Source organism: Vidua chalybeata, chromosome 9 (assembly GCF_026979565.1).
Source record: "Vidua chalybeata isolate OUT-0048 chromosome 9, bVidCha1 merged haplotype, whole genome shotgun sequence".
NCBI classification, from domain to species: Eukaryota; Metazoa; Chordata; class Aves; order Passeriformes; family Viduidae; genus Vidua; species Vidua chalybeata.
Window position 1 is genome coordinate 19,212,176 of NC_071538.1, and position 19,207 is coordinate 19,231,382.

The 19,207-nt window shown below is 39.4% G+C and overlaps 2 protein-coding genes across 2 annotated transcripts in view; both read right to left on the bottom strand.

The window, feature by feature from the left end:
• The window catches only part of ZNHIT6 (zinc finger HIT-type containing 6), a 32,701-nt gene extending 22,052 nt beyond the window's left edge, over positions 1–10,649 (bottom strand). Inside the window, exons 1-5 of the mRNA XM_053950555.1 lie at positions 10,580–10,649; positions 9,319–9,384; positions 9,128–9,234; positions 8,960–9,045; positions 7,658–7,761 (exon numbers count right to left, since the gene is read on the bottom strand). Of these exons, the coding sequence (XP_053806530.1) occupies positions 7,658–7,761; positions 8,960–9,045; positions 9,128–9,234; positions 9,319–9,384; positions 10,580–10,638 (422 nt within the window). The 5' untranslated portion in view covers positions 10,639–10,649. The remainder of the gene's footprint in view (positions 1–7,657; positions 7,762–8,959; positions 9,046–9,127; positions 9,235–9,318; positions 9,385–10,579) is intronic.
• Positions 10,650–11,581: 932 nt separating this feature from the next.
• The window catches only part of COL24A1 (collagen type XXIV alpha 1 chain), a 119,732-nt gene continuing 112,106 nt past the window's right edge, over positions 11,582–19,207 (bottom strand). The window contains exons 54-60 of the mRNA XM_053950875.1: positions 16,909–16,944; positions 16,787–16,813; positions 16,553–16,618; positions 15,644–15,812; positions 14,848–14,957; positions 13,526–13,741; positions 11,582–13,032 (exon numbers count right to left, since the gene is read on the bottom strand). Of these exons, the coding sequence (XP_053806850.1) occupies positions 12,886–13,032; positions 13,526–13,741; positions 14,848–14,957; positions 15,644–15,812; positions 16,553–16,618; positions 16,787–16,813; positions 16,909–16,944 (771 nt within the window). The 3' untranslated portion in view covers positions 11,582–12,885. The remainder of the gene's footprint in view (positions 13,033–13,525; positions 13,742–14,847; positions 14,958–15,643; positions 15,813–16,552; positions 16,619–16,786; positions 16,814–16,908; positions 16,945–19,207) is intronic.

Sequence of the window (19,207 nt, forward strand, 5' to 3'; positions counted from 1 at the left end):
TCTTCATGGAATGAAAATCTGTTCCTTACAAATATAGTAAAATATCACCAATTAACCAATCAACAGTATTTCACATTTTACAAGTGAGTATATTCCAGCTGCCCTTTAATTTCAGAAAAGGAAACTGCTTTTTAGCATATCACCCAGGACAGATTACCAAACCTCTACAATAATAATAAACAGAGCCCCAGGTGAGGCTGGGTCCTACAGAACACAGGGGACCCAACCTTTTCCAGCAATGGTAGCCTCAATAGAAAATGTGTCATGGCCAGGGAAGGAAGCTGCCTTCTGACATAGCATGGATAAGAGAAGTTAGAAAGAACAAACATTTTACAGAAAGATTGTAAAACTTCTGGTAGAGACCAAGTGATGTCACATTCCTTTCTTCTATATATTCTTATTTTTAAGACCCACCTCCCCTTTAGTGCTAGCATAAGTAATACCTGAGAACAGAAGCTACTGAAGCATAGCTTGAGAACAGCATCATCTTAGGCAGTATTTCTAGAGAAGGCAGTCTCTATTTACCTTTTTGCTCATTTGCAGAAAATCTGCAGAAGCTTTTCTAAAAGAATTCCCTAAGAGAAAGCACAATCTAAAAGGTACGTTCCTGTCCTTTTGCTCTGGTTCAGAAATTCACACTCATGAAAAACAGCAAAGATTTAAAAATAAGAGCTTAAACACCTGTGAAGCACGGGGACATCTAATGGTGTCTTTTTTTTTAACTACTTTTTAAAACATTATTAAGATGAATCATTGCATCCAGGAGAATCATCCTCAGTTATGCAAAGATTCTGGTCTACAATAAAAAGTAAACACAGTGTTGTTCCAACATGTTGTTTAATTTGTTTATCAGGCAAATGAAACATTATCCAGCAGGTTCTAGCTGGCTGCAGAGTGGAGTGTACGTGCATCCACTAGCAAAATAGTAAACTTAGCTGCTAAGATCAATTGACTCTGATATCAATTTTTAAATGCAAACACTTTTTATAAAGTGAGCTTATTAAACAATAATTCCCTTACCTAGTTGCTCCTAGGAGAAAAGTGAGTTTTACAGCTGAACTATACTTTCTGGAGTATAAGTAAAATCAGATGTATTAGTATTCATCAAAAAAAGAGCAAGCAGGAACTCCCAGCTCCGAGACAGTAATAATTACAATAAAACAAATTAATGAAGTCCACGGTCCCCAAAGCAATGTGTGCCTCAGCAGAGTTGTGCAGCGTGCCTTGTGATTCCTCCCTTCTTTGTGCTCATATTTGTTAAAGTAGAGAATGAGAATGTGGAATTAGAGAACATCAGGTCTGGAAGAGGTAAGAAGATTGTATGGCCAGAGCTAGAGGGTAACACAGAAAATATTATTAATCATATAGCATATATATAACCAAAATAACCACAGTATTTGGGCCCATGAATTTTATGCTCTTTTGCATATTGGTATGACAGTCTTTAATTACCAAACTGCAAAATGTTTTGAAATAACTCAAAACCATTGAGTGGAATTTTGGGAGTTTTTTGCAAGGTAAGTAAAACAAGGTTTTGCAATTCTTATCTTGACAGCTGAAGGAAGCACCAAGACTACCATACACACAGAGCAAACTGGAATATCAATAAGATTATGCAACCAGTTCAGTTCCCTTGTGATTAACAAGCTTGTGATTACTCTCAGACACGTTAATATCTGCCATTTAACATGGAATGGTGTTATTTCAAAGCACTTTCCCAGGGAGACCAGTAAAAGTTAGTAAGCTTTAGACACAGAAATAGGGTCACCAACATTAGCTGAAGGAAATGCTTATGATGGGCACATTTATTAAAATGTTTATAAGGACTGTTCAGATGAGGGGTTTGTTCTCTGTTATTAACTAACAAGAGGCTTGGTAGCATGTTTTCATTTAAGTCACCACCTTCCACAATTTTTTCAAACAGGCCTGTTCATCTATTCTGAGTGACCCTTTCTGTGACACTTCGATGTTTAAATCAAGGCAGCCAAAGCATGAGAGAGACAAACCATGACACAGCTCACAGAAACATGTATGTGGCCCACAGGACTGTCTCTAACACAGGCACTTGAAAAAGAAATGCTCCAAAAAGAACATCTAGCTGTCTGCTAGGAACACTCTACATGTATCTGTAAACGGCTGTCACACAGCACATCCTCATTTCACATGCAAGACTGATTCCCTGTGGGCTCACTGAGGCAGACTCAGCTCATCACTGCAGCTGTAAAATCAGCTTAGAGGATTGTTCTCAGACTTCCGCCCTCCCTGCCCCTTCCAGGCACAATCTAGTCTATGGAATAGTGCACAGAAAGTGAATCAGGGAAGCTGAAGTTAAAAAGCTCATTTCTCATCAAAAAGTTCCACTTTGAAAAAACAGAAATGTTGATTTTTTTTTTTCTTAGCAAACTAATACCGTAACTAGCAATTAATAACTTCATCTCTCTTCAAAGTACTTTTGTCTGAAAGTAAATGGCAAGCAGAAAGAGGCAAGACATTTTAAGAACAGGATAGATGTAGGTAAGAAAAAAAGAAGCTTGGAACAGAAATAGCCTCATACTCTTCACTATAATGAAGTCTTGAAAAACAACCTGCTGGGTGCCTGTTATTGAAGTGAAGCCTCCCTCACCACCACTGATGTGTGCCCAGAGAACTTGATGTCAGCTGTAGATGCTATCAAGGCTGCTTCACAACGAGTTCTGATCAAAGTCAGATATCCTGGCTCCAGATCTCACTGACTTAATTTTCCATTATGGCTCACTGGGGTAGTATTTCCTTCAAATGCAATGGACATGTAGTATTTTAATTTTCTAAATGAAAATGCCTAATTGAATAAGTCATCTGCATTGGAGTAACAGCTCACTCCATGCCACTCTGCTGCCATGGAATGCCCCTCCAACAGTGCCCTGGTTTTTTGGATACCAAGGCACTGACTATAAAACTACCCAACAGCAGAGATCTGGGCGAAGCACAAGCACATCAGTGATGTCAGTAAAAGCAGCATCATAGCCCATCCCTGCACTGCTTGGTTTCATTTCCTATTCGGGCTACTTCAGAAGCATGGCAATGGATCAGAGGGAAAAGGGGAACCAAGCACCCCTCTCCTTGCATGAGATGTAGATGCAAGATACATTCAGAACTGCACAGGCTGTTTCACAACTACAGTTCTACAAAAAGTGACTATCTAGCTTTCATTTCTCCTAAAACTTCCAAAAATTTCCTTTGTCATCAACTGTAGCTGCCCCAGAACTACATGTAGACGATTTAAAAATTTTTCACAGCAACAATGGAAACATTTTTACTTCTGATGTTACAAAGACAGCAGCAGTATATACAAAGTGGCTGTCTCCTCCAGCTGGCTCTCAGAACAACTGCAATAGTTTTCACTACTTTTACAGTTACAGCAGTACCTAAGAAGATGCTCAAAAAACTGTGATTGTAGACAGTACAGCTGCTGGGAATTAAAGGACTGATCTACAAAGGATTCTGGACTTGGAGATACCTGTTAAGTGCCTTGGCAGATTTCTAGAAGTGTCTAATGTTTACATATTTCTTCAAGAATATATGAAATATCTCATGAAGCTTAATATTCTTACCTAGGCTTCCTCTGAGCATTTCCTCTCAGTTTTGTCTAGAATGCAGTAGAACTGTTTTAAACATGTTTAGGTGTTTTTAAATGTATATATATATATATATGCAAAATATTGACAAAAATTCCAAATTCATCACATCTTAAGATATCAACTGCAGTTCTGGCTCTACAGAAGTATTTCACTGGCAACCTGTCAAAGATAGTGATTCACTGATGATTCCGTTTCACTTTAGCAACTAGTATTCTTAAAATATTAGTATACAGGATATCTTACGTCAAAAGTGCAAATACTGTAGTATTTCCTGTCTCTTTCATTTTGAATTCATAGAAGTGATTAAAAGGACATAAGTTTAATGTCAGACCAGTTATTTTCATCTGACAATACCCAGTACTGTCTCAGAATGCAATGAAGTTTAATTGAAGTACTGGGCATTCAGCTCATATAGTTTTGGATAATATTGACTTCCTCGACTTCCTTTAGCAACTTAAATTTCTTCTTCATGGGTCCAAGAAAGCAAGCAAATCTATGTACTAAGTAACAACTAAATTCAAGTTTAACAACTCCAGTGGTGTTATATTAAGTCAAAACCCAGCTCAGAAAACTCCTTGCAATATTATCAAAATCAACACTTCAAACAATAATTGTAATTATCTCTTCCTAGCTAAGGATTAGAGCTGACACTTTAGAACTTGCAGGTGTACTTCAAAGTGTAACAATAATGATCTCCTAAAAGAGATTATCCTAATGCCAAATCTCCACACTGTATTTTTTTCTCACAATTACATCAAAGAGGTGAGGTAATGTAAAACTTCCTCCTCCCACATAATCCCTCTGACCAAATGCTCCCAGATGCAAGCATGCCTGCTACAAGAGAGGTTTGCAGACCTCTGGCCCCTCTTGGTGGGGAGGAGAGGTAAAAAGGATTTTGTCTGGGAGATATGCTGTGAACAGATTGTGGAGGAAGCTGGCTGGAGATGTCTATGACAATGCAAGCAGCAGGGAGGGCTGGAGTAGAGCAGCACAAGCTGCAGAGCTCAGGGAACTGCACTGCTCCATTTCAGTGTCTCATTACATCATCTCCTGCCAGGGAACAGGAGCCAAGGACTTGCAAGCTCATTCCTCTCTTCCCATTTGACCTGCTGGCTGGAGCTTCCCACTTGGTGCTCCTGCCCTCAGTTTCAGCCTGGCCTCCCCCTTCATCCCTTTCCCAGAGGATTTCTATCCCAGCAATTCACCCCATCAATTCCATGGAAGAATGTATCCAGTGGAAAACTCTCAGCTGTATTGAAAATAAGGGCACCACAGGAAATGTAGGGTGAAGCAGCACTTCAAAAATAATTTATGAACGAGAAGTCAGACACACCATGAGTTCACACTCTGGACTCAGACACTACTTTCTAATGACCCTCCATTACCTAGATATTCAATATTACACATTAGTCTAATCCATGTGTTGCCCAGCATTGGCACGTATGCTTTCACAACATCGGATTTAGCAAACAAACTCATGGAATCCAGGAAATGAAGAGTCTGGCTAACACATCGAAACAACACTGATGTGTCCTCCAGCGCTGGCACAGGCAGGGGATGACACAAGAATACATCTTGTACCTCCTCGTTTTGGACTACTCTCATTCCTGCCTTGTACTGCCCAACAGCTTGGCTCGCAGGGAGAGTGTCAAGAGGACATGGGAGAAGCCTGTTCTCAGTTTTCCACACACAGATGTTGAGCAGCTTCCAGCCTCCACCCCCTGGAGCAATCTGTCTACAGATCTGACTGACAAACAGCATGAGAAGGGGCTCACATCTACAGGAGAGGGACACACCAGACCCTGATGCTGTCAGGTGCTAAGCCCATATAAAGGATATATGACTATTTGCACAGCTTTACCTCATTTCAATGTGATAGTCAACAAAATGTTATGAGTGTCATGAAGTCCTATGACACAGGTAGCTAAATGCCTGAAAATCACTGGTTTGACCAAACTTGATTCCTTAGAATGCATTTAAACTGAGTAGGCAGAACATACCAATTAAAAAAAAAAAAAACCAAACAATCAAAAAACAAAACAAAACAAAAAAAACACAAAAAAAAAAAAACCCAAAAAAAAACCAAAAAAACAAACCAAAAAAACCAAAAAATAATCCCTAAAACCTGGTGTTGATTTTTAATCTGCATCACTGAATTCAAACAGTCCATTGTTGTGTGAATAACGGTACCAGCAATAGAGAGGAAATGCATCCTTTGTGTAATAGTCACTGAGCATATCCCATACCCTTGGACAGCATTTGCAAGAGAAGGACAGTGATTTCCTACGTCTTCAGGACAGATAATGCCATCAAGTCCTTTCTGGTGGGACGTAAAATTTTCAGAAAAGCTACCATTCCACAGCAACAACAAAAGTTCCTCAGGACTTTATGAATGACACAAACCAGTAAGGCATTTTACCAGAAAGCCTGTGAAATATTTCCATGCCTATTTGCAAAGAAGTCACCTTCCTCGCCCCATTCTTAATTTGTCCTCAACACAAGCTACACTTCAGTGTGTATCCAAAAAAGCTTTCTAGAGGAAAAAGGAAACTGTACATGAAGCCAAATGTCTGTCAGTAGAGCACTGTACCATGGCCAGGATCTTCCCAACAGTGTCAAGCCTGCCTGTGTCTGTGCCCCTTCTGTCCTCTTACTACTGACCCCAGCATTCCTGGGCTTCCTGCACTTGCTCTTGAGGGCTGCTCCTTACCCTGTACTTGTGAAGTGTGTTTATGTTGCTTTATCTGTAACACTGAGGAAATTCCCCATTAAAATGAAGCTCAGCTCTAAGCCTTCTTCCAGCATGAGACTAGTAAAAAGGATCTGTATAAGGTAGAGCACGCTGCCAAAGACAGGGAAGTCAGTGCAGAGGAAGACAACCTCTGCAAAGTCTGGGACAGGCTTGGCCTGTTCTGAGAGGAGACCTATAAATCTGGGGCAGAGGGAGGAGAAAACACCTCAGATATCCTTTCTTTCCATTGGTTCAGTCTGGGTTTTCTCTGACAGACCTGGTAAAATATGTAACTTTAAAAGGTTACACTTCTACATCTATTTGATGCCTAAAGTTCTGCTAAAATCTACTCTATGTTCAAAACCAAACCTGCCTGTGTTTTTCCCTAGAGCAGCCTCAACGATCCAGGTGGGTGTGCTGAGCAGTTTCCAGGTGGGTTATTGCTCTGTCAGAGACAGACCTCTGGTGGCCAGCCAGAGACCGACACCGTGGAAAGCACAGCTCCCAGAACAGAGGGAAAATGCATCCTGAAAACACAAACTGCCACCAAAACTGAGACCATGAACAAAACAAGTAAAGGAGCCATCACAGGGACATGAGCCATCAGGGATGTCACTGCTGTGAGACACTCAGAAGGCATTTATATTTGACCCCAGAACTGACCTGATTCTTGTCACAATGAAATACTTCGTAATTTCTTTCATTTTCACTGTGAAAATACTTTAAAATACAATCTCTGGATATCAGAGAAAAACCACAGAGTGGATAAAGGAAGAAATATTTAAATTTTCCTTAGCCTCCTTCCTGAATTTCTATCTATCTGTCTGCACTTGTCTCTCTAAGCTGTGCAGTATCAAACATTCCTGTCCTCCAGCACAGCAACTCCCACCACAGAACACAACTTGGGTACTGAAGCACTTCTTCAGGTTTGAAGTCAGCCTTTTCAGAGACAGGGATTTGTGCAAGCTTTCTACATCAATCAATCCTCTATCATAAAACCTTCAAAGAAGCATTTTCTTTTTCCAGTAAAAAAACCTAAGTGTTAATTAAAAGAAAAGACCACAACAGCACTGATTCTTTGTTCCATTACCCAGTGTTAGCATTTTTCAAAATAAAGCATGAATTATGTAAGCTGTTAAACCGAGCTCAAAGAACCTAAACAAAATGAAAACATGAAAGCATGAAATATTAAAAAGCTTTTGCAAAAAAAAGTGTCTAACAGATTTTAAAGCAAGCATATTGTTATGAACTCAAATTCTCATCATTATATGCTCAAAATATTGCTGACTATAACCAACTGAAGACTCACATGGAATTGAAGGTGGTAGAATTTTCTCTTCTTTTTGTAAATCCAATAGGCAGTGTTTTTAGCTCAATATTACACCCTCGAGCTTTGTTCCTCAAGCAGTATAACTGGCAAAAATATAATAAAAACATTTTTAAAAAAATCTGAATATATAAACCCCCCGAAAATTAAACAATAAAAGGCTGACAGGAATTATGAGAATAATATAGAAAAGGCCATATTTAATGAAATACTCTAAATTTTTAAAAAACCATCCTGAATGAAAAAAATTAACTAAGCCTTGAAACTCTCTGAAACATTTTCATAAGTTTTTTTACTATTAAAAAAGAACATGCCAATGATCTCCTCATAGAAAAAGCTCTTTAACATACCATGAAAGTCACAGTGTCACCATTGTGGGTGTAATACCACCACAAGGATACACACAAGCACCATCCCAGCCACTGCCAAATTCTGTTCTGAAAGTAGCACTAAGGGCATCATGCCATTAACATGCCCAGTACCACACCCCTAAAACTGGCACCCATGCAGCATCTCACTATCTCCAGCACAAGTTTTCAGGACATCACGGTGCTAAATACACACATATGGAATATGACTCCAGCAAGAGAGGAAGTTGGAGTCTTTGGAATTTATTCTGTCATCAATGTGAGTGCAGAGTTTAGGGCTATATTTCAAGATATCTTCACAAGACTAGAAAACAAACTGGTCTCGATACCTTTTTGTGATTTATCAATAAATCAAAATATTTTGGAGTAGAGTTGGTTGGGCTTTTTTGGGTTTTGTTTGTTCGTTCATTGTTCTTAGTATGGGGAGTGTGTTTGGTTGCTGAAAGAGCTTCAGCAAAAACCTCTTCTCCTTTAGAAGGCTATCTTTTATGTCATTCTTGCTTAGATTTAGTCTTTGAAGAGCTCTAGCTGTCTTCATTTGGTACTTAGGGAACCACATAACAATTTTTAGGAGATTGATAAATCCACTGTTTACCTGGGAAGCTGTACTTAAAAATTCAAAAGTTGTGGAGGCGTAAGGAAACAAACATTCAGACTTTCTTAACACAAATCTATCATCCAACAGCAACAGTGGTCATACATAAATTTTAAGAAATGTTAGTGATCTTTTCTTCCAAGCAACTGGATGTAGCCACCAATACTATTGCTGCATAACCTAGAGACTTCTGTTGATTTCTGGCTCTAAATTTCAGGGTCATTCATAGCTTCATAAGGTATGGACTGGGACTACCTCAGTGGGAATTCAAAGGTAGCCAACCCTAATTCCAACAGAGCAAAAGGAGAATCAAAAACTTACAAGCCTTTTTGTTGCTGGACTATGCACAATGCAATGTCGAGCAGCAGCATCAGCTGTCCTTGCTACATCTTCCAGGAAACGATAATCTGAAGGTTAAATAGAAAAGAAAAATGTAGTGCCAGCATAGTAAAACCAGGGAGTTTCAGAACACACATGGTTTGTTCTTACCACTCAGAAGGTTCAAGTCAGTAAATTCACTGACAGAGACAAACGCTGTTTTATCCCTGACTCCATTACAGCTCAGTACAAGCTTATGTTTCTTTACACACAACAGGCTGAAATGACAAAAAAAGGAATTAACATGTTCAGCACATGAATGGGGAAAATAATCAAAACTATTTAGTTCAGATAACAGATACCTGCACGAATATTTCATGCATCGTGGACATCTGTACTTAGCTTCTTCTTTGCCACAGGTTTCACATCTGAAAGAAGTAAAAAACACTTCTCAACAAGGCAGCATTTTTGCACCTGACTGACCTGTGAAAGTGCCTGCTCAAAAACCAGGCACTAGGCCACCAGTATTTTCAGGAGAAGCTATTTCAAGTGCACCTCGAAAGGAGAAAGAGAAAATACAAATATCCTGGATTAGGAAAGGTGGCAGACAAAACAACACATGCTATGGGGAGTATCTTCAAACACACAAGTATTAAAACACTGTAAATGCTTGAAAGAAAAAAAAACCCACACGCTAACTGAAGAGCTGGAAATACAGCAAGCCTTTATCAGCTTATGCTTTGTGGCCTGTGCCTTTTGACCACCTGTACTGTGCACTGCTGGTTTATAATGCTCCCAGCTTTAGGCAGATGGAAAATAACTTTCATGGATTCACACCAAACCCTGAACAATACATCCCATTTTTTTCACTGGAACAATAAGAGCATGACAACATGGTCAGCCAAACAACTTCTGGCTGTCAACAGGGCAAACTGCAAAGTCAGGGAACCTTTCAGGCACAATGTGTAAGACTTATCAATTTAACTAAAAAATAACAGTGCAAAATTATATTCCTCTACAAATATGACCATGTTTTTAACTAGGCTATCAAAACTGCTGTTTCTCCCACACTTGAGAAAAAGGTCTCTATATGTCAACTGAAATAATCACCACTCTTATTTTAAACCTGACAAACAGAAAAGAGGAATAACAGTTTCCCCACATCAGCAAAGTTTTCGAGAGTAGTACAAACGCACCATTTCCAGCTCCTCGGGGATAAACGCCAGCCCTAACCCATTTGTCTTCCTCTCCCCACCACGTGCTCGCTGTTTGCTGCTCGTGGGGGCCTGAAGGACAAGCCCAGCGATACCATCGCCGGAAGAGCTCTGTGACTTAGCAGCACAAAGCCACTCTAAGAACCGGAAAAAAGCGTTTCAAACATTGCAAACCAGAAACGGGGAGCTCTTCTCAACAGGGATTCCCTTCCCCTGCTCCACAGGATCTCCGCAGTGCCCGCTGCTCATCACCGCTCCAGGGAGGCTCAGCCCCGGGCGAAGGCAGCGCGCAGCCCCTCGCTCGGTCGGGCCTCCCCCATGCGGGAGCTGCAGGGCACAGGGTCACCCGCCGAGCCCCGGGGAAGGCGTTCCCGAAGCCCGTGCGGCCGCTGCCGCCGCCTTGCCGTACCTGTGCAGGGACATCTTCCCGCCGCCCGCCGCCCGCCGGGGCCCGTCCCGCTCCGCCATGGCCGCGCCGCGGGGCCTCACGGGGCACGCGCGGCCTCTGCTGCGCGGCGGCGCCGCCTGGCGGCCGCGAGCGACAGCGCAGCCGCGCGGGGCGCGCCCGGACCTGCGGGGATCCGGGAGCTGCGGGATCCGGGAGCTGCGGGAATTCGGAACCTGCGGGGATCCGGGAGCTGCGGGAATTCGGGAGCTGCGGGAATTCGGGACGGGTTCCAGCCAGGGAGGCTTTCCAGAGCGCAGAGGAGGCTTCCCAAGCCGCGCACAGCAGCGCGCTGCCGCCCCTCGTCGCGACACTCCCCGGCAGGTGACACCGGGCTGCGCTCCTCACCTGTCCGCGTCCCGCTGCACCGGCCGCCGTCCCTGCTCTCTGCGTGGGATGTGCATTTTTGCCTCAGCTACGGAAATGCACATCCGAGCAGCCTTATAAGACTTGAAGCGCCTTGCTTTTTTAAATAGATATTTTCTGAAATTAAGAACTCCCAAAAATGGGGCAATGAGATGAACAAAAATATACATGAAGCAGACATTTTCTAAAAATTCATAATCTTAGAAAATACACCCAGCATTTGCCAAAACATCACCTCCAAAGCCAAACTCAGAGCAAATGTTGAATAATGATGTCAGTGTATTGATCTTGAAAATACAAAAAGTGAGACATTTTCTCTGTACATTTCTTCTGTAATCTTGCTTTGTTTTTAGTTTTATCATATTTTTCTCAAAGTGGTCAAAAATGATGTTTTGATACAAAATGTAAGATGGGATGGGCACGTACATTACTTTGCAAAAAGCAAATGTCCCTCTGGCAGTATTCCATGGCACAGAGCAGATGCATTTCCGCTCGGGAAGAGAAACACTGCCACCTAAGAAAAGTGCCCTTCTAGAGGATTTTCATCATTTCTAAGAATTACCTATACTATATGAAACACAATAGTAAAAGACAAAGAGATAGCTTGGAAACTTATTTTATTATACTTTGGTGGTGTGGCTTACTGCAGATGAAGACAGACAGGATTGTTTGAACACTCCCAGGCTCCCTCAAATACAGTCCAGTATCACCTTGCTGTGTACTGCTGAGCATACTTTGAATTGATAATGGATAGAGGTGTATCAATATAAAGAGTGCTTTTCCTAATGGTAAAACTGTTCTTTTTTACTAAAAAAACCCCCAAAACTTCACTGAACATTTTAGGCTTAATTTTAAAAACCCAAAATTATCTAATAAATTTTGCAAAAAAATGGAATTTCTAAGACGATGAAATGCTGATTATAATTTAACAGCAGCCATACAGAAGACACGCTATAGTAGATTTTTTTCAGAAGTTACAAAATATATACAGAATATATCATCTTAAGATGGCTTTGGCATTAGCAATGTTAACTGAAATACAGAATTTAAAAGTCAAAACTACTTTAGGTAGTTCTTACAACGATTTTCACAACGGCTGTAACGGAAACTGTTCTGACTATACGCATCATATACAATATGCTGTCTTATACACCATTTCCAAAATAGTACACAAAAATATTTTAAACAAGAAATCCACATAAATAATATTTTCAATTATGTGAAGTATGTGACCAACGGTTTACAATAAGAACCTTTACAACAGAAACGTATCCTGATGTAACCAGCACATACAGTCTGAAAGATAAAAAGGGACTCAATCTCTGCTAAGGCCACAAGCACCCTGTGTTATGAAGAGCACCAAGGTAACATGGGCAGGAAACACAAAGAGGTAGTGTGCCATCTGTTCAGATGTGTGTGTCCACAAAGGACTGGAATAAAGCAATGGGTAAGAGAAGAAGACTTATTGTACTGTGGCATGTTCACTTTTCATATAAAAGCTATTGCACATTTAGGAGCATTAGCAGGTATTGCTCCTCAGTATCATACATCTCCAGCTTTTTCCTCAGGATGGTTTTTGTGCAGTGCTGTTAAAAAGATTGCTAAGAACACTTGATGTCCTGAAAAACTCCATGTTCAGATACTCTATTCCAGAAAATTATGCAAGAAAGCACCAAGAAATTTAAATACTTTAAGAAAATTGCTTAAGTATTTTCTTTCTTAGATTTTTTCAATGTCATTTCTCCTTTGGAGGAAGTCTCTCTCTTCCTGAGGTTCTTTAACCAACAACACTTGAAATGATTCTTCAGTTTCCTAGTCATTTTGTCTGCAATGGATCATTACTTTTGTATTCAATCTGTGCAGCAACTCCATGTTGATGCAACAAGAAACCTAGGACAGAAATCTTAAAGGAAGCATACGGAGCCACTTTCTATGAAGTGCTGCTGTCCTGGTTTGAGGTGAGGAAGTGCATTAACTTGAACAACTGGAAGCTGATTCGTGTCCTGAGTGTGAAAAAAAAACTGTGTCTTATGCCAGCTGCCATCTTCAATCTGAAACACACAGGAGAAGCATCTTAGAGTCATATAGAAGATGAGCTTCGAAACACAAATGAAAATTGTGGTCACAGAGTGAAAGAAGTAGCACACAGAAACATTTATTCTCTCAGCAGTTCCTAAAGAAACGGTGTAATTTAACAAATGCCATTTCTGAAGCCTGAATTTTCATTTTGAGGGTAACTGTTTCTAAATTTTCCTGGAGGACCTCCCTATTTCTGTGCTGATGTGTCTGCAGTGTCTCCATACAGTCTCATAATACACGAGAAACAATGCAAACAGCAAGTATAGATACCCTGTATCACTGCAATTGCTTTTACCCTTGAAGAGATGATGAATTCAGTACCTAAAGGCTGGCATATGCAGAGCTATGTAAAGAAGCTTTAAGGGATGTGAATCTAAATGATTGTTACTTATTTGCAGAAGGTTAGTAATGTCTAAACAGTACCTCTGCCATCACTTGAATAATGTGATGCTAAAAGGTATTTACCATGCATTCATCCAGAAGCACTTTAGGTTCCAGTAGTGTATTTGCTTTAAATATTTGACCGTTCCACCCTTTAAAGGTAACTGATGTCTTCCGGCCACCTGCTTTAGTTAATCCCCACGTCGGTGTGTTTAGACAATGGACTGTGATGCTGTGGGTTGCTTCTGAGCTCAGTAAATGAAGGAAGTTCATCTGCACTTTTCCAACACCGAACTCCAGCTGAATTCCGAGAGAAAAGCATTGTTAGACTTACAGCTGGACTGTGCTGAATGGCCCCAGCAACACAAAGTGCCATGGACATGTCAGTGTGCTGCTCAGGCACAGGAGCATGTATACATGTTTATATAAGCTGGGGTCAATGCCAAAGAGCACGATTTGCATTCCTCAGGGAGATGCTAGGTCCTATTACAGTCATTGCTATAAACAGAAGCTTTCGTAGGACATTTTCAAAGCTTAAATATAAACATTTGCTGATGCTTACAACACTGCTGAAGCACAGCTGGTCAGAAATCAGTATTTTTAAATAAGGAAACTGAAACAAATGCTTGTGTGATTCAAAGATATTATCAGCAGCAGTGTTTTAACTGAAGCCACATCACTCTGCTGTTTAGTCTTCTTAGACTACAGGTTTTGGCAATACTGATAGTCCATTACAAATGCAAAAGTTCATCAGTATATTTTGATTTTACACAGAAAATATAGTAAATCATTTTACAAGAAGAATTTCTCCAGGACTATGTCATATTCAGGGATCTTCCAAATGTAGGAATGCATATGTGACCTTCACAGTATTTCTGAAGCTCTTCAATGACTCCAGTGTAAATACAGAACTTCACAAACATAAAATTTCTATTCCCAAGAGTTCAAGAACTACATGTAACGAGTAGCATGAACTAATGATGTACAGAAAACTAGTCCCTCCCTAATGGCATTTAAAAGTTCCTAAGAGTTGGAAAGCAGTAGTAATTTTCATTCTTTTAGTGTAACAACCTCAGCATCTCTAGGCTTAGGTGTCCTGGAAAATACTTCTAAGCTACTAATGTAGCTTAGAAGTATTTCAGGCTTATTTTTATGCCTTGTATAAGAAAGTATAAAGCAAAACAAAATAATTCTATCAGCATAGATAGAGTCTCACACAGTGAGAATTACTAACATATATAGTCTCCAGAATATCTGTAACTTCTGTATCAGAGTATATAATGTCCTTCCACAAAGATGCACAATAATGCCCCCCTGAAATCTAACTCTTTTTAATGAGTTATGTAAATAAGCATGCATTTATTTAGAGTTCAAGCACAGACAGTGTCTCTAGAAGCAATGCATACCTTGGTCACAGACAGTGGTGTTAAACATGTCTGACCACCTGCAGTGAAGTTGCAGAAAACTTCAATGGCATCAGAAGGACATCCAATATTTGGGTCAATCCAGTATTTTCCTATCAGTATATAATTCCAGACAGAAAATAAAACCAAAATATAATTACTACTAAGCAATTTGCTAAAATATTCATACTTCTTGGCAAACATTACATATATTATCACTATACCTTCACAAGGAAATGAAAGGAACATGAAAATGTTTTCACTATTAAAATTATACTGATAACAGATACTGAGAAAAATTACCACAATAAACCACTTCTGACTACAATTACACTGACAGCTTTAAATAGGAGGGGGTTTTTATTTGAAATATTGATTCAGGAATTTCTGAGATACAGTAACTGTTAGTGTATCTGACAGTGGTAATGTATGGTATGCAATTTTCTCATTAGGAATCTAGAATCTGATCCACACAAAATTCATTGCAAGATTAGCTACAAATATTTGGAAAAAATTGAATCACAAAATTGCATTCAGTTTCAAATTTTCTGGATAAATCTGTTTACTGATAGATATTTTCTGTCTAATATTTCTATATTAGATAACCACATACTTCCACTTTTAAAACTCAGAAATTTTATCTTAAAGATGAAATAAATATATTAGTGACAGGCACACTGCAAGAGAATACACTAAAAAAGAATAAAGACATTAAATCGATCAGATCAGAGTTTTAATGTAGAAAGCAACATTTGGAAGCAGCACCTTTGAAGGTACTTGTGTGAAAGTGGGCACTTACCATCTGACACTTTACGTTCACAATGAAGCAAATCCCTGCAGATGCGTGCTGGGTTATCCCGTGTGCCAAGGGGGTTCTTGATGCTGTGCAGTAAATTGCTAAGGTAGTGGAGCGTTTTGAATATCTCTGTACTGTGATCTAGTAAAGTTACTTCAGTATTCTGGTATTTCTGCCAAGGGCCATTAGCAAATGTGTTACCACAAAGAAGTGTCACAACAACAGTATATGCAGTTAAGAGTCAAATGTCAAATGGCCATTGAATAGCCAGACAGAATCAAAGTGTTTAAATGAATGCAATCAGCTGTGTAGAACAACGTAAGGTATCCCAGTAAACCAATCAGGACATTTTATTAAAATTGTCGTTAAGGCAGGTTTAGGTCATGCAAATTTGTCATTATCATCTATTGACATAAAAATATGGATACAAGGAAAAAAAAAGGAAAAATTGGTGCATTTTTAAAGTAAACTTAGAGGTTTCAGATTTGAAATAGTGAAATTTACTCTTAGGCTTAATCTAAAAAATAGATATAAATTTATTTGACTTCACCCACATAAGGGATTTCATGCAACCAATGCAGCCAGATACCTATATGTTGATATTTTTTAAAATCAAACCCTAAATGCTGCTATTGTTATCTATGTCTGAACAGATACAGTCCACTATGTGTGATAGTCAGTAAATTTTCACTACTACCAATCATCACAAAATGTAGAAGTCTCGCTGCTTCTCTTAATTTCATTTCAACTCTATCCTGTAAATCCTAGCATGTTTCATTACATTCTATAATTACTTGCTATCCACTATTAATTTAAACTAAGTCTTTGAAAAGAAACCCTATTATGTCCTCAAAAAAATATAATTATAATTGCATTCCCTGTATGATAATGTAAATACATTTAAATGTATACCTCCATCTGCAAGGCAGCATTTGACTCAAACAAAGCTTGAACAGCAGCATTGAGATCCACTTGTTTCTAAAAAACAGGTATTTCAGAATATAAAAAGATGAACACGAATATACAAAAGTGCAGGTGGTGAAATCTTTGAACCGTGGAACAAGGAGTACATTTGAAGAGGATCCTGTTATTGTCCCTTTCAATAAAGCACTGGTTAGGGTAGGTTAGGGTTGTTACAGAATTTACCCTTGATCCTGGTGGTCCAGGTGGTCCCTGGAAAATGGGAAAAAACAGATATTAGGTGTTTCACATCTTTATATAGTACAATCAAAATGGAAAAATACAGGCACAGTTTTTTATGCACTTACAGGTGGCCCAGGCTGGCCCGGCTGGCCCTGAGGCCCCTAGAAGAAATGGAGATAGAATGCAATGGTTACACATTAAAATCTCTGTTTTTACATTTACGTATTTATTTAATCACAAACATGTCCCAGTGGGTATAAGGAAGAAGGTGTGCTAGCAGCTGTGGAAACGTTGTGGATTATTAGTTATTATTGTTAAAGCACACAGCTCCATTTACATATGAATATTCATGTTGGAATTCCTGTGTTGTCCGGTTCCTTGTTTCTCCAATTACTTCTGATATGAAAGGAACTTTAAAAGTCACAGAAAGTATTAATATATAATGTGCTATACTTTGTGCCAGTGTTACATTTATGCTGATAAGTACTAGAAGGGGTAAATAATCACAAAAACAGTGTAAATAATGTTATCAGTAACTCCAAAAAACTAACTGATCCACTTTAATCCATGAGTATGTGCCAGGCTTTTATCAGTTGAATTTATCAGCAGTGTCAGTTTTCAGCCAGAACGTGTTATGTTCTTTGTTTTACAGTGATAGAGCAGATTTCCTCTTTATTCAAGAAGTTATGCCCTCGTTTTAGTGTGTAGGATCATTGCAGAGGAGAGGAGGAGAAGGAACTGCTTTTCCCTAGCTTACAGTGCCTACAATGCATGTAAATCTGTGTTTTGGGCTGCCTTAGGATTGAACATGGACCTTTCCAATACAATAAACCCATCTGAATAATTCTTTCCTTATTCAATGATTCACACTAAGCTGGAATGGTTGTGGACATTTATTAATATGCAGTGACACTTGTGTCTCTGTTAGATTCTTATCTTCAAGCTCTATATACTCAAAGCTTCTAGGAGCTATTGTAACAAGCAATGGCACAAATGATCGCAAGGAAAAGAATAAGTGGCAGTGCCTTAAGAAGAGAAAAAGAGAAGGAATGAAAGGCATGGGCTAGATCTGCTAGATCACTTTCAACACAGCTAAGTCAATTTAAGCAGAACATTCTTTTGTCAGTGCTGCTTGTACCAATTACTTGAGCACAATAAGCTGTTCCAACAAAAGCCCTCATACGTCAGTATAGTCACGCTAGTACAAAATCTCTGCCAAAAGAGAAATAATCTGATGCGACGTGGTCACGCTGACAAATGCCGTGAAACTGATCTAGTCAAATAGGAATTAAGCTGTAAATCACTTGATATAGTAATAACAAGTGTTTCTGCTGTGAGATTTCACAAGCAAGATCTGTGTGAGTGTCACTTCATGCTACAACTGCTGAATTCAGGTTGTGTTCATGCTGCCAAAAGCAAAGGCAGCTGGAAATGGTTAAAGAAAGACCAGATTCAATCTAATACTAATTCATGTATATTTAAAAAAAGGGATCTCAAACCAGATAGGAGCAATGTACCTAAGTAACTGAGGCTGCAAATGTATTAATTTAGGTCCTAAGGCAGAGCATGTGGTAGTGCCAGGGAATGCATCTGCTGGGGGTCACAGTGACAGCTGCACAACTGAAGTATGTCTGCACATACCTGCCCTGGCCATGCTGAGGGGCTCCGGTGCTGGATTAGGAAGGATGTGGAAATTGGGGGCATCATATTATTCCAAGTACCAGCTCTATGCAAGGCTATGCTGATGGACTGCAAATGGCTTTGAGGGAAGATCCATGTCTTGTATGTGTTCTTTGGAGAATAGAGGAAATTCAAAACTGAAGCAATTTCTGGATGTTTAGGTAGATGATTTTCTGATACTTAACCAAGAAGACCTTAATAAGGTATAGATTGTAAATATCGTGAGCTTTTCAACTGATACATCTTGACCCTATTTATTTATGTTTCATCCCCTTACACCTATAGAAGGGACTGGAAGCCATCTTTTAGGTAGATATTTAACAATTAACATCTTTATGAAAGATGTTACTCATTAATGTTGGCAAAAGGAAATAGAAGAACAAGTAATTTTAGCATATGTAGTACTAATAGTATGGATATTCCTATGGGTTCTTTGTGAAGTAACTAGCTGTCATTACTTTTCTGAGTTTGGTTATTGCCCAGCTTGAAATTGTCTTTGAAATCCTATTACTATTAAATATGCATAAAATATTGTTCTTATTCATTATTGGAAAACTGATCCAAGTTTACACAGGTTACATTCACTATTTTGGCATAGTTTCTCAGCTGTTGCAAATCAATTGGGTTTCACAGAGCTATACTGTTTTATGCCAGCTGGGAAGGCTGACTCCACATTTAATTAATCAGGTCAGGTGTTCAGGTGCTGTTAGACTACTCCAGGACACCTTCAGTCTTATGTGAATA